This window comes from Mastomys coucha, unplaced genomic scaffold (genome assembly GCF_008632895.1).
Source record: "Mastomys coucha isolate ucsf_1 unplaced genomic scaffold, UCSF_Mcou_1 pScaffold9, whole genome shotgun sequence".
NCBI classification, from domain to species: Eukaryota; Metazoa; Chordata; class Mammalia; order Rodentia; family Muridae; genus Mastomys; species Mastomys coucha.
This window is the reverse complement of record NW_022196915.1, coordinates 64,049,984-64,068,718: the sequence shown is the minus strand read 5'-3', so window position 1 is coordinate 64,068,718 and position 18,735 is coordinate 64,049,984. Positions and strand designations below refer to the sequence as shown.

Sequence of the window (18,735 nt, the reverse complement as noted above, 5' to 3'; positions counted from 1 at the left end):
ATAGAAGGAAATGGTCTTTACAGCCAGAAAAGCAGAAGCATATTAAAAAGATTTTGGCTATTGAGAAATAAAACCTGAGGTATCACAAAAGTAGATAGATAGATAGATAGATAGATAGATAGATAGATAGATAGATAGAGAGAGAGAGAGAGATAGAGAGAGAGATATAGATATAGATATAGATATAGATATAGATATAGATATAGATATATTTTTTTCAACTTATTACTTCTAGACACAAAGTCAGTTCATTCCATCTTACTGGACAATGCCCCTGCCTGCAGGGAGACAGCATGCAAGGCTGGCATCAGGAGCCTGGCCTGACCACCCTGAGGAATATGGCCTCGCCGTGTCCTCCTACCACAGGCAGGTGGTTCCCTAAAGGATGCTCTTCTGTGGGATTTCCAAGAATTTGGGGGCCAGCTACTTCCTTAGGATCTTTGAAGCATAGGGGAAAACCTTTTGGCTGAGAGGGGCTGGTCTAGGGGTGGAGCGGGCAGAGGAGAGAGAATCTCCTTTTCATGTCTGTGTTTGGCAGTCACCGTCAAGTCCATGAGTGCACTACATTCTGGGAAAATAGCTCCCATGTGGGTGACAAGCAGCCACACATTTGTGCCTAAAAATGAGCGATGGGAAAAGCAGATTCCTCTAGGCAATGGGGTCTCTGTCCCTCCTCCTTTGCTTCAAGCCATCATTAGCACAGTTGAGTACAAAGACAAGATGGGAATTCTTGCCCATCAGGCAATGTCCCTGAATTCTCAAGGCTGGAAGGCAAATGGCAGCCTGTTTGTTGGCAGGATCTCCAGGGCCCAGTGGAATAAAAATGGTCAGCTGCTTTCTCTTCCCTTTAATCAGTCCTGTGCTCTCTGTCGGAAACCACACGCCACATCCTCTGGCCCAGCTCATTTGAAGAAGCACGAAAGGGACTTTGAACCGACAGGGCCTTGGCATTTGAACTCCAGTCCTTTCATCTCGTCCCCCGGTACGTGGCAGACAACATGCACTGCATTTGCTCATTAATTCTGCTGACCAAGTAACATGCCTGGGGAAAGGCTTTAAAGCGTAGGCTATACTTCATGCTCTCATTGGATGCCTGGTGAGTGAACCAAGAGAAGTATGGGAATTGCTCTCCTGTCGACCTCTGAGGAGAACTGCTGGTCCCCTGGGAGGGTGCAGGTCCTTGCCACCCCCATGGCCATGTCTAAAGCTAAGTTTGGACATCGGTCCTGTGGATGTATGGCTGCTGCTATAGCTCCCCTGATCTCTCCGGTGAGCCTACTGTTTATTCGTCCTTATGCTAGCTTATCCCAAACAAACTGTGATGTTATATGCATTTCTCTTTAGGAAAACTGACAGGTCATTTAAAAAGAAATTTTACATACACAGAAGAAAAAAAGAAGTCCAGGCTCAATTCAAATTTCAGATTGACTCAATTCTTGTACACCTGATATAAGGACACTAAGAACCCAACTTTCACCTTCAAAAAGGATAAAACTATTTTAAAGAGCTATGTTTGATATCAAGATCACATGGAACCTCAGAAAAATCTCACAAATATCCCTTCCTTTCATATATGAAGACTTACAGAAGTGCCAATGAAAACAGAACTCTCTTCAGTGAGGATAGAAACCTAGGCTCCATCTAAGGAGAGACACAATTGCTGGGCTAGCACTTGGACAATGGATACAGCTTTTGGAAGCCCTCGAGGTACAGTGCTTGCTTGTATGCTAAACTTCTAAATAACTTCAAGGGTGGAATTTAGAGGGAAAGTCAGGTTATCTAGAGCAGTGGATCTCCAAAGTCAGAAAGTGTCAAGTGGGCATTCCCCAAAGAGCTCTGTAGACATAATGCTGGGTCTCATTTCCCTGTCCTACAAGCTTCTATGTCACTGGGCCCTGATATTGTCACCACTGCTTTGGGGGGACATTTAACATTCCACAGATAGGCACTGATTGTCCATTTTCTGTCCTGACATCCATCTGATTTTTCTCTGAGGTCCATGTCCCATGTCCCATGAAATACTACTAAAAATCACTTCCTATCACCCAGAACTGCTGACGTTCCTTACTCTGTCCTGACCCTAGGAAAAATGGTATATAAGCCCTCCATCACGTTGGGCTGGTGAGTGGTCACACTTTGTGTTTAGTCATGCATAAAGTGGCAATGGTGGTGACAGTGGGTCTTCCTGAGTCCATTAGACAATATCCCTTCCCTCGTACAAGCTATCTTGGTGTCTCCAGTCTGACTGAGCCAATAAACACTAAGAGAGAACTTACATGTGAATCTAGGAAACAAAGCACATGAGGCAGGCTACCTTAATTCAAGGAGTAGATGCCCCTTGCTTGGTACCAAGTAAGGCCCCCCATCTTGATGAGAGGTTAGGTGAACTTTATTGGGGAAAAATATTTAATTTTCCAGCATGCTGGCTCGGAGGTTAGAAAGCCTCTTTGTGGATTAAACAACTCCTAAGGAGGAAGTGCATGGACTGAAACCAAATTTCATCTGTAATTCAGCATCAGCTGTGGCTGCCACACTCTGGAAAAGGGGTTTTATGGGAACAGGCAAATATCCCTGCATAATGGCCTCGGATCTGCATATGGAGAAACAACTGGAGCAATTTAAATCACTGTGTTCCCAAGGAGGAGTTTAACGCTCTATTAATAAAATGTAGTCACTCAAAAGATGAAAGTTTAGTGTAACTCAAATAAAAGTGAATTATGTGGCCATTTTCCTGCACTTATTCCCCGTGTAAGATTCGGTGCTCGTGCTGTTGCCTCTTGGGGACCGGGCAGTTCCTAGCATTACCTGATTCATCGACTCTCATTTTTTTAGTCGGGCTGTCACAGTTCTCATCATCAGACATTTCCATTTCCTCCTCTCGGCGGATGCCCATGAGCTGCTCGCTTTGAGCGTTCCGGAGCTCCTGAAAGCACAGGATACGCAGACATTAGAAACATGTCTGTCCCTCATCGTGCCATTTCCCCATGGCCTCTGGTTGATTGTGACTCACGCATCAACATTTAGAGTCCAGAGTTTCCACCCAAGACTACCTCCCAAGATCTAGAATAATATTATGAGAGGAATGGGTCTTAGGGAGAATCACTGCGCACCAAGGACTGTAAATGCCCTTTGGTAAGTTAGTGAATCTCACTGTAGGCTCAGTTTCCTGATTTATAGAAAGGGGGTAACATCTGCCTCTAGCAGGGCTGCCGAGAGGTTATGGAGCTGTTACACAGTGGGCGCACAGAACTGTCAACTGCTCATAACTATGTGAGCGGTGGTGTTTTAAAGAGGCCAATTTTAGCATTGGTCCTATTGTAACTTAAGAACACTACTATATACCTATTTGGTCAAATTGTTTACTGGAACATTGTGCTACTAATGTTTTGGGGAATGAGATGAATGAACACATGTAAAAGACTTGAGGGTATATGTGTGTATATGTGTGGCATGCATGTGTGTGCGTGTGTACCTGTGTGTGTGTGTGTGTGTGTGTCCAGAGACTGAGGTTGTGTCTTCCTCTATTCTTCACCTTAAATTTTTGAACCAGGGTCTCTCACTGAACTTGGAATTTACTGGATCAGTTATACTACATGGCCATAAAGTCCTCTGTGTTCACTTCTCCAGGTCTGGATCACAAGTGCATGTTGAATTATTTTTTATTATTATTATTAGTTACTTACACTAGGGATCTGAACTTATGCCCTCATGTTTGCTTACAGACCTAGCCATTTCTCAGGCCCTGCATGTAAAAGACTTTCTCTCATGCTAGATACTAGGTTGAGCTGCTATGTATGTGTCTGTATATGGTTTTTTCAAACCCTCATCCCATTTATATATCCGTGAATAAACTTCAGAAGATGTTGAATCAATGACTACAGAGAGGCCTTCTTTTTGATAGCTCATTACCATGTTCACAGGGCCGAAGTTCTGTGGGAGTGATGGCTTACATATGATATTTATGACCACAGATCTGACGGTCTTCCATGTCCAGTGACTAGGGCAGTGGCCACAATCAAGCCGGGAAATTTCATTGAGTTTCTGTGTACTTATCCATAAAGGGGGGTAATATTAAGACAAGAATATTAGACTGCAAAAGTATATCAGAAAAATCCATCGGAAAGGAACCGAATCATACATAAAATCCTTACTAATGTTCCTGGAAGCAGAACATTTCAATTGTTTACATTTACAATTTAACAATTTACAATATTGTTATTTTATGCCCAGCTATGGATTAATGAATTGTGAGACCTTAGACATTCTGTTCTCTACCATGTGCCATTCTCAAAAAGACCTAGAACAGACTTCAATGATTCCCTTTTCTTTTTTTAAGGCCTCTAATTAAAAACCCAATGTTTATGATAAAAGTCAATGATTCCACCAGTTCACTAGGGATATGGTTACTGCCTATCCGGCAGATGTGCACTTGTGGCCCTGGCTTGAGATGTCTTTCCTTAGCTCACAGACTTAAACTGCAGCAGGATGGGAAGGACATCCCCATTGTTACCAGTATCACAATGGACATCTCTGCACCTAGGGAAATTGCCCTGGTGGAGTACAGGGAAACAAGAGGGCAGACAGCCATAGGACAGCCCTGAGACAATAAAAAACACCTCCCTTTGTGACAATGCTACCTAGAAGAATGGGGGGGGGGGCTGCTTATGTCTCAAATAATGGTACAAGGTTTTGGAGGTAGATATCATGTGTGATTAGCGGGGAATTTTCTGGGTGTTGTACTGCTAATTTTTCTATTGATAAAGAGCCCAATTTCCAAAGAGGTGGCTGGAAAATACCCAAATAAGGAAGAAGCAGGTGGAAAAAATAAACAAGGCTGAAAGGTGGTTGCTTGGTTCTGCAATTAGCAACAAACTGTCATATGACAGTTGTTTTGTGGGGAAGGTGGCAGGAAGGGAAAGTATTGGAGGGAGGGGAATCTAGGGTGTTTCCACAGGGTGCCAGAGGTTCATCAGTAAATCACTAGCACACTCTAATAAATCTGTAGAGGTGTTGCAGGTAATTAACAGATGCTGTACATGGGAATGTGGAAAAATCAAGCCAATTAGCAAGCTTAGATGCAACTGAGAAATCATCCACAATGTTAAATTACAACTGGTATTTAATCAATTAAGCAACATGTAGGAGAAAAAAAAAGGCAATTTTGAATTCTGTTTTCTAATGTTTTCCAAAAAGATAAGATGGGATGGTAGGAGGGACTTCCGTGAGCAACACCCCACCCCTCTGGAGACTCCATCCTATCCCCCAGGACCAAGAAAGCAAGCAAGATCCCTCAGACCCAGGCAGGGAGCCTGACATGTCCTGCTCTGAGCACCAGACGTGGGATAGGGCAATCTGAGAAATAGAGTGGGACCAGGCAGGAGGCAAGGCTGAGTCCAGTGTCTGATGTCTACTGATAGCCATGGACACCCTTGGACAGTGGCCTTTCTGTGCCCAAGGGTTTTCAGCATTCTGTGGCTTGCTAGGTGTCTGCTAAAATTCCTCCTAGTTGCATTTTATTTTATATGAACTTAAAAATAATCCAAAGGTTCACCATTCCAAAATCTGACTCATCGCTGACTTATACTTTGTGATCTTCAATTTGAGTTTTCATCGAGGAGCAGAGGCCTCTTCTTAGTCCCCATCCTTGACAATCAACTTTGATTTGGGTGTTATTTCAGGGTCAGGGAGAACATCAGCTTTGTGTTTGAGCCCTTGAGAAATCTAAGAGCAATCCTACCTCCTCCTTACAAGTCCTCAAAAGTGGAAGAGCTGTATATGTCGCCAGACACCTTCTTAGGCACTATAAAGCACAACTTTAAATAATGCCCTTAGCAACAACTGCATTGGAGTTCTCAAGACCCCCTCACTCAGCATTTCCATCAAAACAGTGACAATAAAGAATCTATTTAGTATTCATGTGGATATTACATGTAGTGCCATTGGTATTCAATAGCAATTTAGCATTAGTTAATGGGCACTTAAAATGCTACCCAGATGATTGATGTCATAGGACTTTGTGGTTCCTCAAACTCTTCATAAAACACTTAATTTACAAGTGTGAGCCAAACCATTACATAAATAAACCTTACCTTCTATAACTTTGTGATTTTTGAAAGGGGGGGGTGTCTTTTAGAGAACTTTAATATTGACATGCTAGAAGTGAAGAAGCATCCACATGAGCAACATTCTCATTATTTAAAAAAAAAGAAAAGAAAGAAAGAAGAGAAGAAACAAAGGAAGGCAGGATACTTACTTTTACATTACAGGTGCAAAGCGTACACTACAGGTGGGGTCAAAAAATAACAGCTGGATGACCAATGACCAATGACACACGGTGTGGTCTATCGGGGTAGCAAGCAAAGTCAAGTAGTGGCCTCTGTCCTTGGTGGTAGATACTCACACATGCACTGATGCTGTGAAATCAGCTAGCATGGACATTTGCCACCACCATGAGATTTGGTTTTGGGGAGACATGTGACAGAACCTCTTGGCTAGCCCAGTGGACTAGACATGGCTACTGACAAGAAGAAATGGAAAGGACAGGATACTTGCCATTTCAAGCCCAAAGAGCCAACTGTCATCACCACATACTTCATGGAAGAAAAACTCAGTACTCAATGATTAGTTGTTTTGTTTTGTTTTTTTTCTCAGTCTCATTGTAGATAGAGCATCTTGGCTTGTTTCTGAGTGAGCTCTTCACTATGCGTGAGAAAGATTCTTTCCTCCTTTGGAGAGGAGGGAAAAGGATGCTCTAAGTGTGAAGCCAGCTGCTTCTCTGGACAAGAAATGAAGTGGAGCTAGATGGGAAGGGGACAATGACACAGGACGGTGGTGGAAGGACTGGCCACTGTGACAACACCATTAATGGCTACAGCCACACTATTCTCTGCCAATCCAGCTTGTGTGACGGTGGTTAGAAAGTAACAGTAAAATCACCAACCTCAGAGTGCTTTCGCCAAATGTCTATGTTCTTGCGCTGAGCTTTCGAGAAATGGTCCCAAGCTTTTTGTCTGGTAGAAGCGTTGAAAACGGCCACAATCTGCTCAACTTTGGTGAACAAGGAAGTCAAACAAGACAAGTAATTTATGTTGTGATCACTCTAGGGAAGCAAAGCAAAGACACTAGGAGTCTACGGATGATGTCACAAGAGAGCCAACATCATCCATATCCATCCAGTTGGTGCCTTTTTTTTTTTTTTTTTTTTTTTTTTTTTTTTGTACTTACATTTTAGCAAGGTTGGGGATGTCTCCCTTCAAGTCTGTCTCCATAACTTTAGGTTAAAACAGATTCTATAGATGACTGGGGAAAAGGTCATGGGTATCTACCCCCCAAGCACCCTTTAAGCTTCTGTTTGTACATTTAATACGGCAGATTATAGACCTAGATCTATAGCTCTGTAGACCCTGACACTGTCAGGGTATAGAAAGGTATAGGATGCTCTACCTGGTTAGGGGCTTCAAAGTAAAATCAGGGTGGAGTGACTGAGGCCTAAGAACCAAATCTGTATTAATTTTCTTTTGCTGCAATCTCAAGGGCTTAAGAACAAACCCGCTCAAGACTCTACAGTGTCCAAGGTCTAACCTGGGGCCATGAGTAGCTGTGTTATGGCTTCCTTAGGCTCAGGAGGCATTTTACCCTCTCCCTGTTCTTCTCTTCTTTAAGGACTGAAGGGAGTCTTCCTGCCTATTGGCTAGTAACAGGAGCCACCCATTCTTTGTGAAGACAGACCAAAGTTTGCCAGAGCAACAGCTCTAGCCTGTGGGTCTGACTTTAGTAGCACATGAGAGTTTTTATTCTTTATTGAGTTCATCCCCTATTTTCTGCTGTTCCATAATCACTTTCATAAGCATCCACTCCTGGCTCTCACACCACTTGAGATTTTAATCCTATTACCTTGACCTCATTCAGAAATTCTGTGAGCTCCAGGCACAGTGCAGTTTGGATGATAAATGTTGAGGGACTGTGAAAAATCACAATAGAGAGAAAGGGATGGGGTCTTATTGGTTGTTAGGTATGGGGCCAACCAACTATAGATTCTGTCTTGTTGAACAGTCCTTAGTCGAGTAAGCACAGGATTAAAAAGTCTAGGCCTTTGAATTAGTCACATGACCAAACCTGAACTTCAAAATATTGAGTTCAATTTGTATGGCTGCTAACACTGTATCCCACAGTTATGATTCCTGGGGCTCTGTTATAAAAGAGAACTTCAATTCTTTTTCAGATCTTCTAATGTTCAAAAAAAAAAAAAAAGTCATGATAGCACAGTCCCCCAAAAAAGAGTGACAATGCAATTATTAGGACATAAATATTAGCACACAAAATGAACATGTACATGATGTGCTAGAGCAGTGGTTCTTCACCTGGTGGTCACAACCCCTTTGGGGGTCAAACAACCCTCTCACAGAGATCACTTAAGACCATTTGGAAAACACAGATATTTATGTAATGATTCGTAACATCCGTCAACATTACAGTTATGAAGTAGCAATGAAAATAATGTTTTGGCTGGGGGTCACCACAACATGAGGATCTACATTAAAGGGTTGCAGGGTTAGGAAGGTTGAGAGAGCCACAGTGCTAGAGGGAAAGAAAGAATGTTTCATTCCTCACAACAGTGGGAGCATATCCTATAATGTTAATAAATACTTCTTGGCCTTGGTCTTCAGGTATTTACAAATGGAACATGTGTGCTTGCTATTTCATACCTGAGAAGAACCTCACTGACAGACTTCCTTACTTAGAAAACCTCACCCCCATGTTTTACTATGAATCTGTTTCACTTAATCAACGCAACGCCTTTCCCGCAGGTGTGGCTCACTTTCTCCTTATGCTTCTGTGTCTCAGGTGGAGGAGTAAAGTTTCAGATTAGTTGCCTTGAGCTGCCATAAAAGCTCAAGGTTGTGGCCACTATGGTTTTCTGCTGCATATTCTGCAGGCTAAGAATCACGGGTTACTTGGACTGCGCCTTGCAGGGTCATCCCAGAAGCACTAGCAGTCAGCTCAGAGAAAGCTGAGCTTTGGTAGACCTGGGAACCATGAGGCTCCATGGCTGAAACAGCAAAATTCTTTGGCATCACTTAGAAGAGGAAAAGCAATGAGGGCCAGGGTGAGTATTTGTGTGGTGGTAATCAAAGCTCTGCTGTCCACTAGAGAAGACACTTATCGAAGATGACACGGTAAAGGGTACACAACGTACACTCATAAATGGAGAAGGGAATGAGGGGAAGAGATCCCACGAAGAAACATGGCAGACTACAGAGGGAAAACAGAAGCCACAGCCTCATTCACTAAGGTAAAGGTTAAGAATGAAAACATCTTCTCAGCGGTCTCAGCGGTGTTTGCTGATTGAAGGTATGCGCCTCAGTTAGTTAAAGGACTTGATCACTTTATCTGAGGTCATAAAATAAATTCCTTCCTTCATTCATTCAACAAACACCTGGGGATCTGGTCAAATACCAGGCAGTCGATTACTAGAAATGTGCACATTGGATATTATTCTTGTTTTTGATGAGATCTAAGTCTTGGAGATGATAAAAAAAAAAAAAAGCAGATAATTATTCTGTACAGGAGAGGCATGTTGGACTGCTTTGCGGAAAACAGACTACAAAGTGGCTAAGTCGAGCTCTTGGAATAAGGGATCCTGCCAGGAAGAAGGTGACATTTTGCCAGACCTTAGTTGGTGACTCACTGCTTGCTCATCAGAGGAGTCAGGGTGGCTCATTGCAAGGCTGGAGCTGTGGGAGGGCTTCACATGAAGTAGATGGAAGGGAGGGAGCTAAGACTATGAGAGATGACATGCAGAAGGAACACCATGTGTTAATCCAGGCTGTGTAGTCAGGGGATGCGTGCCGGCGTGAGCGTGGAAGACTTGAAGGAGGCATGGATTAAACAGAAGCCCTGGATGGAAGGTGGAATGAACAGCCATCTGACAGGAAGCAGCTAGGGGGTGACTTGCTAAGAGGATGTGGGGAGGTGGGAGGGAGGCCAGGATGACTCAAGCTTGGGAAGAGCATCGGGGATGCAGAGAACAGGCACAGATGGAGGTCTGAGCAAAATGTCAGGGAACTGGCTCTGTCTGAGGCACACTGAGTGTGAGGCTGTGATGATGGCCGCCCAAATGGAGCTGAACTATAAATCAAGGTTCAAAAAAGCATCAGAACTCTAAAGATATGCCTCAGACTCTCAGGATGTGATCTCAGTCTCCTATAGAGTTCTCCTTAGAATTCTCTATCGAGTTATATCCTTTCTTATGACATTTTTATATTTCCTACCTCATTGTTTCCCCACCCCCATCTCCCGCCCCACGAAACACTTAGAAAAGTAAAAAATGGTGCAACTCAATTTAGGTTTTAAGCGTATTCTCACATCATTTTACATTGCAGTTCCAGACATTTGTCTTGCAAGTCAAAGTGTTGGGGCTTGTGAAAGAGCTGGGGTGATTCACAGGGGAAAGCCACTTCAAAGACAACGTCCCAGTGAATGTGGTACAAAGAGCTCCTGGCTTAAAAACCACCAGGCAGGATGGTATAGTCATGATGTCACTGATGAGCCATAGGCTGTCCACTGTCTCTGTGGAAGATGCAAGAAGCGAAGCCCGTGGTGAACACTGTGTTCCCTGCTTCCCTGGCATCGTCCCCGCTGCTCATTCTATGTGCAGTGCAACCATACATAATTACTAACCCAAGAGGACTCACAGCTTCCCTTCTCAGAGAAAGGGATACAGAGAGAGTAGGATGGCTGGCCCTTATTCAAGGCAGCATCTCCCTGAGAGCTGCGCTGGAGAATACATTCAGATTAACACACTATACAGTGGCTTCACCACCTTGGCAGTCTGGAAGGTAAGAAGGATGCCAGAATTCCGTATCAGAGAAGAAGCTTAGGTCTTGCACAAAGAAAAAGAGTACTACCCTTTTTTTTACTAGTATTATTTTAAAAAGCAAAACCCGTTGCCCTGATAAGTCCGAGTTATCACCTATACGGTTTTCAATCAGAAATTGTAGACCTGCCAGGCCCAGTGTGCAACGCTTGCTTATGCCCTCCTTTGTGTCTTATGGGTTTTCTGAGGATCATGAGAAAAGCCAAAGTGATCAACTCTTTAGAAGTGTGCAGGGATGCCAGTCTTCAGCATCCTAGAGTGTCTACTATGCCCTGTAGGCTTAAATAAACATGAGAAAAGGGGGCATGTAGACTTCGGGACTTAGCCAATTACCCTTGGTGGCTCTAAATCCCTACTTGTGATTATCCTTTAGGCTAGGCATGTGCACATGTGCAGACGCATTCAGACGCATAGCATGCACACAGACATATGGATACTTTAATGTTAAAAAACGATTCTTGGGCCTGGAGAGTTGGCACCAAGACCACACTGGCTCTTCTTCCAGAGGACAGGGTTCTATTCCCAGAATCCACATGGTGGCTCACAATTGTCTGTAACTCCAGTCCCAGAGGATGTGAGACCCTCTTCTGGCTTCCATGGGTACCAGGTATGCGGCTGGTACACAGACATACATGTAGGCAACATACATACATATATATGTATAAACAAAAGCATTTCTTAAAAACTAACTAGTTTACAAGCCTTCTTTTGTGCTTTCCCCGGTCCCTGGATGTTTGGACATCTGGGTATAGAGCAGATTTCTTTCTTGATAGGATAACTCAATTAACTACTTTAAAAATTCTGATAGCAACTTTACTCAGAATACCCAAAGAGGCTATGGATGGATATAAACTAATGTATTAATTGAAAATTAGACATATCATAGTGTAGAATAGAAATTCATGGAAAATCATGAAGTATTAATACCTATTACAGTACAGGCGTGCCTTGAGAAAACTATGCTTGGTTAGTCATCAAGACCATAGAAGACAATTCCTTCTGTATAAATGTCCAGAAGAAAGAACTAACCACATAGAAGGTGGGTACTTGTCTCTGGTTTGGGAGAAGGATTTGGGAGCCATCACCTAGTGACCTGACGGCTTTGAATACAATATATTGTTTAAAGAGATGGTGCTGATCTCTACCTGGCTGTGATGGGGGCTGCAAATCTAAGGGAATGCACTGAAAACCATTGGCTTGTACATACTAAAGGAGCCTAGTGGGGGGCTAAATGCACATCACAGCAAGCAGCTTCCAAGAAAACTGCATCAGGAATTTGATCTGAAGTATTAAAACATTTACAACTCAGTGCTATTGAATTGTAATGAACTTCAGTTGAGATCCCCATATTGGGCCACTGGCCACTAAGCTAGCAACGTGGCTCTACTTCTATTCTTCTTATGGTGGCCACTCTCATGGTAGGGCCGTTTGGTGGCAAATCAGGATCTGTGATCTTCGGTGGGTCGATTTTAGGTGATACCACCAGGCAGAGTATAATTTCCCTGAGTGGAAGTGTCTTTAACGTTGGAGGCTGCTCTGTGCCATCTCTCCTGCTGTGGTGTAATGGCTGTCCTTACAGGACACTGCTGGACGCAACACACTGCAGGTGGTGAAAAGGGTACGTGGTTTGGAAATCGGGTTTGTGGTGCCTGAACCTGCCAATAGGAGCTCCTGTCATCAGGTGAGTCATCCATAGTCCACGTCATTTTTATCTCTTACCAGTTCACTTTCCTTCTAGACCAGCCTGTGGCCCTACATGGGTCTTGCTGTTCTATCTGCAGGTCTCAGGATCTCCGTACCACGTCTGTTTTGCTCTGTGCCTCTTGGGATTCCTTTGGCTCCACCTCGTGTTCCACGGGGTCTGGTTGGGTATAGGAACCCATATCCAGTGTCTGGACCATCTAGCATCCTTCCCTGCAAGTGACCTCCCAGCGCCAGGGCAGAGACACTGGGCAGTGATAGTGGTAGCCCCTGGGGCCTCCTCAGCAGGAACAGAGCGTGGTCAAGAAAATTCCAACACTTTCTTATGAACTATTGTGAGAAGCATTTGTCTTTAGTCTTCCAGAGGAAGAGGAGCTTAGAACAGGACAGCTATAGATGCAGGTAACATTTAAATAAGCTCTCTGGAGGAAAAGTGGAATATCTAGTGCTGATCCCAGATTCTGGGACTATATAAGATCTTTAAATTTTTAGCATGGGGCAAAGAAGCATTGGAAGCAATGAGATACAAAGACAAGCGCCTCGCAAGAATATAGTCCCTTCTCCTCTGCTGCTCTCCTCTATAGCCCCAGTACTTCTAATATCCCATGTTCCAGCTACACAACTATGAAAAGAACCTTAAATCCATTTAGTGTCCCAAATATCTGGAGCGGCTGATTACATTCTCCCTGGCAGCAGGCTTTCCTACCTAAAGCACCTCAAACAAATCTTGCAAGCCTAATTTTTGTTTCTAATGCTATCAGGCTCATGATAGAGCTTTAACCCTATAGGGTTCAGAAGAATCCCACCCCCCTCTTTTGCTTTTGAGGGATAACATTTTTCCAAATCCTCTGTAAATAGCTCAGAAGGGATTTTCAAAGGCATATCTCAAATAAAATAGTTAACCTCCCTCCCCTAGCCTGTTATTGAGTCATTAAATACTAAAAGCTGGGGGAGAGGAATCCTTCACGGAAAGGAGGGACGAGAGAAGAGAACCACAACTTTAGATGGAGTTGTGGAGCTGATATGTATTGAGCATAGGTGAAAGACTTGCCAGAGAGGGAGGGAGGGAGGGAGGGAGGAAGAGAGAGAGGGAAAAAGAGAGAGAGAGAGGGAGAGAAGGAAAGAGGGAGAGGATATATCATCAGTGATTGCAGCCTTGGAACTGACACACAGTAGTAGAACATATATGTTCAAGGGCAACAATAAGCACTGGCCCTGTGGAGGAGGTGGCCACATCAAATGCTGAAACTCCTGACTTCTACATGGTCCCTTGACCAAGAGGAGCTGCCTGGAAGGGAGGGAATCGAGGAAGCAGAATAGAGTGATAGCAGTGCTGGAAAGGGGCCTGGACTAAACTTACAAGTTGAGGAGAAACAGGGAAGTTAGGAGCTCTGCCTTGAGATGATTCAAAAGAACATCATGTGACAATGGGTTCATTATGGACCTGCTAAATTTCAGTCCCAAAATACCAGCCTCAAACTTGATTTCTCAACTCCTTGGTTAAATGAGGCAAGACAACTGTTTCTATTAGGGGATGGATACTGAAAAAAAAATATTTTTAAGAGAAGAGGATTTTTCTTTTTGTGGCAAATTCTGGGTAAGCAGGAAGTAGTCAAACTGCTCAAATAAATAAACACAAGGACACTAGGCAGACGATGGCATAAATATCTACTTCATAGAAATCCTAGTTCATTCGTGTGAACTACAGACCTGCTTGTGTAGAGAGCAGGTGAAGTTCTGAGTGCAAGTGTGCTGTTGACACAAGTGTGGCCATGTTGAAGACCCCAGTACCTCAGCATCCTGGGAGCAGTAAAGCCTTCTCTGGGTGAGGCTCAGAGGGATGATGGAGACTTCCTTCGGTATGAGTGCCAAGGTTGTGTCAGCGTAAACTCACCATAGCTTTCTCCTCCCTTCAGATTGCTCCCCTAAAGAGCTGCCACCTTGGTCAGCTATGTATAAAACAAGGAGATGTCTTGCAGTTATAACTGCAACGTTTCTTTCCAAATGCCCAACATTTCCAAGGTTTTATAAGTCCAACAGGTGTCCTGACTAGATCTCCACTCTTGGCTCAACAAAAGTAATATGCGGACACAACACAAAGGAAACACAATGAGAAGTGAAGACTATCCAGTGAGCCCAAGCTCCTTTACCAGCGCCTCTCATTAACAACAAAGGATGTTAACAGGTGGGGCAGATATGCATACAGGGCCTTTTGGGTTACACTGTTCCTGCACCTTGCTTTGCTTCACTTAAGCCATGTCTTGGAAACTGCTCACATGTCTACTCTTAATAAAGCTGTGACGAGGATGCTCAGACACAGCTTCTGACCTCCTTCTGTAAGCATCTTTACTAGAAGTTCCTGGCAGTGGCTAAGAAAAAGCGAGTAGCCAAATTATCAATACTGAGAGACAATGTTAAATTGTTCTCCAGTGTATGCTCCCTAAATGTTTGGTTTGGTTGGTGGGCGTGGGTTGTTCTCAGATTATCTTCCTCCAACTGGCCATAGTTATGGGAAGTTACAGGAAGAAATCTACAAGAGATCAGATGAAGAGTAAGTTTAGCTTTTCCTGACAGAGGGAAGAAAGAGGAAGGGATCACCGATTAGTCAAGTAAAACAAGCCCAGAGCTGGGAAACTGGCGCTTATCTCAGGGCCAGGGTACACCGTGGAGAAGCATCTCTAGTGGGGAGGGAACGAAGCTAGAATCTGAGAGTCTGTTTGTCCTCATAACCCTCAAATAGTGATTCAGTTTCCTTCTGGGCCTCCACTGGGTCCAAATGATTCCAAGAGAATTGTTTAGTGGCAACAGGCTATCTCTGGTTATTTAACAAGATGCTGGGTGATTATAAAGCTATAGTTTGCAATGTCTGTTTCTTGGACAAGCACAGTTTGGACACTCAAGGAAACATGCAAAAGTTCAGACCAGTGACAGAATCAGTAACTGGGGTGTGGGGGTACCTGACTGGTTGGCGCTATCTGGGTGGGGGTGGGTCTGATGCATGGTAAAATTTAACTTATGTGTCAGAACAGAATCTCATCTATCCATACATACCCACATAGGCCAAAGCCTTTGAGTACCGAGTTATTTAATGTGCCGACACTGTACTAGATGCTCTGGGTAAGAAAGAGCCAAAGGCCTGGCCAGCTCTCCATTGGCTTCAGACAAAGGAAGGGACAGTCACATGTGATTAGGTGAGGTCACTAAATGAGAAAGGCTGTAAGGATTTCCAAGGCAGAGTGCCAAGGAGTCTGGAAGGGGCTCAGGTAAGCATGAGTGGGCTGTGACTTGGAGGCAAGTAAAACTTTCCAGGACAAAGAGGCCCAACCTGCGAGGCTGCGACCATGTAAGAGGTAAGAGGCTATTTGCCTCTCTACAAAACGTTATTGAGGAAATGGAACCATAAGGCAGAAGAATCAAAGTGTCTGGTTGAAGGGATCCTACTTCTTTGTTCCCTACTAAGCTGGCTTCTGCTACTCTCAGTTTTAAGTCCTGAGCACCCCCTTCCCCTCTAGCTTTCACTGAAATCCATTGTGAAAACAATGGTTGAAATACATCAGGTAGAACAATAGCCTCAGTGGGAAACTGAGCAGGGCTTGAGGTAAGTTTCCTCAGAGATGGGAACATTCCATCCTATAGGGAAGTAAGGTCCTTAGGTAAAAATGTAAACAACTCAAACAAAGACCAGGAAGTTTCTGAAACTGAACAGACTCACTGGGACCCTGCCTGCTCTAGTAAACAGTAAAAGTTGAGTCCTTCTCAGAGAAGCCAAGGAGAAAAAAAAAAAAGGAGGAACCAGCTGAGGCACCAGGAGAGGACATTTTCCAACCTGATACCTGGGGCTGTGCAGTGTGTAGTAGTTTTGTGTGTCACCACCCAACATTGGACTGGCTTTGGTGATGCCACTGTCTTTAAGTCATTTCTGCTTCTCTAACTCCACATAGAAGAAAGCCCCGGTATAGCTCATGGTTCACCATGTTGACTCTGGTGGTACGGTAGTCTATTGTGAGCTTCCTATCTGGAGTAAGTAGACTTACCCCTGGAAAAGCTTTATCACACAACAGGGTTGAGGGATTGCTAGGCTGTGACACTGGGGGTGGTTGTGGGAGAGAACAATGTGGCTAGGGAACCTGGGCTAGCCAACTTTTATACTTTGGATTACTGGCTGGGTCTAGACCCAGCCTTCGGCCTTCTCAGCTACAGGGCAAAGAGCACTGTACTAGGTCAGTGGTCCTCAACCTCCCTAATGCTGTGACTCTTAATACAGTTTCTCAGGTTGTGGTGATCCCCAGCCATGAAATTATTTTCATTACTGTAATTTTGTGACTGTTTTGAGTCATGATGTAAATATCTAATATGCAGGATATCTGATATGCTATTCTTGTGAAAGGGTTGTTTGATCTCAAGAGGGGTCAAGACCTACTTACAGGTTGAGAACCGTTGCACTAGGCAATACTAAATCTACTCTCTAGTGCTGGGTATCTATGGGTCAGGGGTCAGCAACTCTGCTGCAGGGCTCAGTGTGTGCTCTGTTTAGGTCTGGGAAGAAACCCACTGACTTTCCAGCTGCTCCCACACTCCTCTTGGGATGACTTCTTTTGGCAAAATGAGAAGAAGATACTCTCTGCCTCAAGAACACATCATCTCTGCCTCAGAGTGATTTGTTCTCACTTAGAATGCTTTCCTTTTTAAAACTAAGTTTTGTGAAAAATCTCTTGACAGTATGCTATGATTCCATTTCTTTTTTGTTTTTGTTTTCGTTTTTGAGACAGGGTTTCTCTGTGTAGCCCTGGCTGTCCTGGAACTCACTCTGTAGACCAGGCTGCCCTCAAACTCAGAAATCTGCCTGCCTCTGCTTCCCAAGTGCTGGGATTAAAGGTGTGCACCTCCACTGCCGAGCTGTGAAAAATCTTTTGAGTGGATCCTGTCCACTAACCCCCCAACAGATACATGCTCTCCTGCTCCTCTCCTCTCCCCTCTGTATTACATAGAAGCCTTTTGTTTAGTCCCCAGGACTGGTGGCCAAGCAAGGTACCCAAGAGTTTTAGTATGAGATACAGCTGTGTCTTTTCTGAGATAATTTGTTAATGATCATGGTGCACATTGAATCTTGAAATGGAGCCTTCCACAGTTCTTGTTTGTTCTAGACAGTAAGGCTTAATTTTTCTCTCACATATTTTGGTGTGATTAAAATGTTCTTTTTAAACTTAGAATTGTGTTTTTGGTAAAATTGAAAGGAAAGATACTAAAAAGGGTCCGTTCAATCAAGGCAAGCTTTTAGTGTCCACTGTCAGTTTGGGTACTGTGAGAAATAGAGTACTTGGTGTTCATCCTTCATTTGGAGTCTTCATACAACATTATTTTCTTTGGATGTTTATTCTCTGAGACCAACAAATGTGTTGTGTTGTGTTGTCTTTTTTCTTTCGTCTTTCCTTTCCCCTCCCCCCCCCTCTCTCTCTCGTGGAATCATATTTTAAGCATTTAATGGTTTAGTAAATAATAACTATCAACATGATATTGAGGAGAAAAAGAAAAGCTGTCAAGTTCAAGTTCCTAAAAAGCATCACAGGGATAGATTTTTTTTTTTTTTTTTGCCCCCTTCCCTTGGATGAGCTATAGCAATGACTTCTACAGGCATGGGAAAACATTTTAACACTTCATAAAATTCTTTTTCGACAGCAGGGGACACAGGAACCAAATTTCCCTTGGTGGAAATAAAAAACATTTAGCTGAGATGTTCCCAAGAAGTAAATGATTTCAGCGAAAGCCTTTTAGGCAGAAGAAATGTGGGGGAGGACACCAGTCTGCCTATATGGGGGGGGGGGAGTGTGTGGAGGTCAGAAACCCTTGTATTTCATTCCAGCACTTAGCATATGACCTGGCACTTAACAGGGCTCTAGTAAATATTTGTGGGATGATTTTAATCATTCATTCCAACAGCAGAGGCTTTTACGATTTCAGCTGAGAAGACAGATGAGGGCGTGACAGGGGGGATGTCAGAGCACTGCAGAGCCGCCTCTGACAATAACTGTGACCAGCTTTGGCACCTGCAGGGCTCTCGGCACATGTTCTCATGGTGGAAATGTGGCTCTCAATAACCACAGCAGCTCCAGAGGCAGCCACCCCGGCAAGGCACTGGCATACCTGCAGGGATGACTGGC

The 18,735-nt window shown here is 43.8% G+C and overlaps 1 protein-coding gene across 14 annotated transcripts in view; it reads right to left on the bottom strand.

Moving 5' to 3' along the window:
• Window positions 1–18,735, bottom strand: part of Enox1 (ecto-NOX disulfide-thiol exchanger 1) — a 569,119-nt gene that overhangs the window by 116,711 nt on the left and 433,673 nt on the right. For all 14 annotated transcript variants that reach the window (XM_031363000.1, XM_031362997.1, XM_031362998.1 and 11 more), the window contains 2 exons: window positions 6,941–7,047; window positions 2,806–2,923 (listed from right to left, as the gene is read on the bottom strand). In XM_031363000.1, the coding sequence (XP_031218860.1) occupies window positions 2,806–2,923; window positions 6,941–7,047 (225 nt within the window). The remainder of the gene's footprint in view (window positions 1–2,805; window positions 2,924–6,940; window positions 7,048–18,735) is intronic.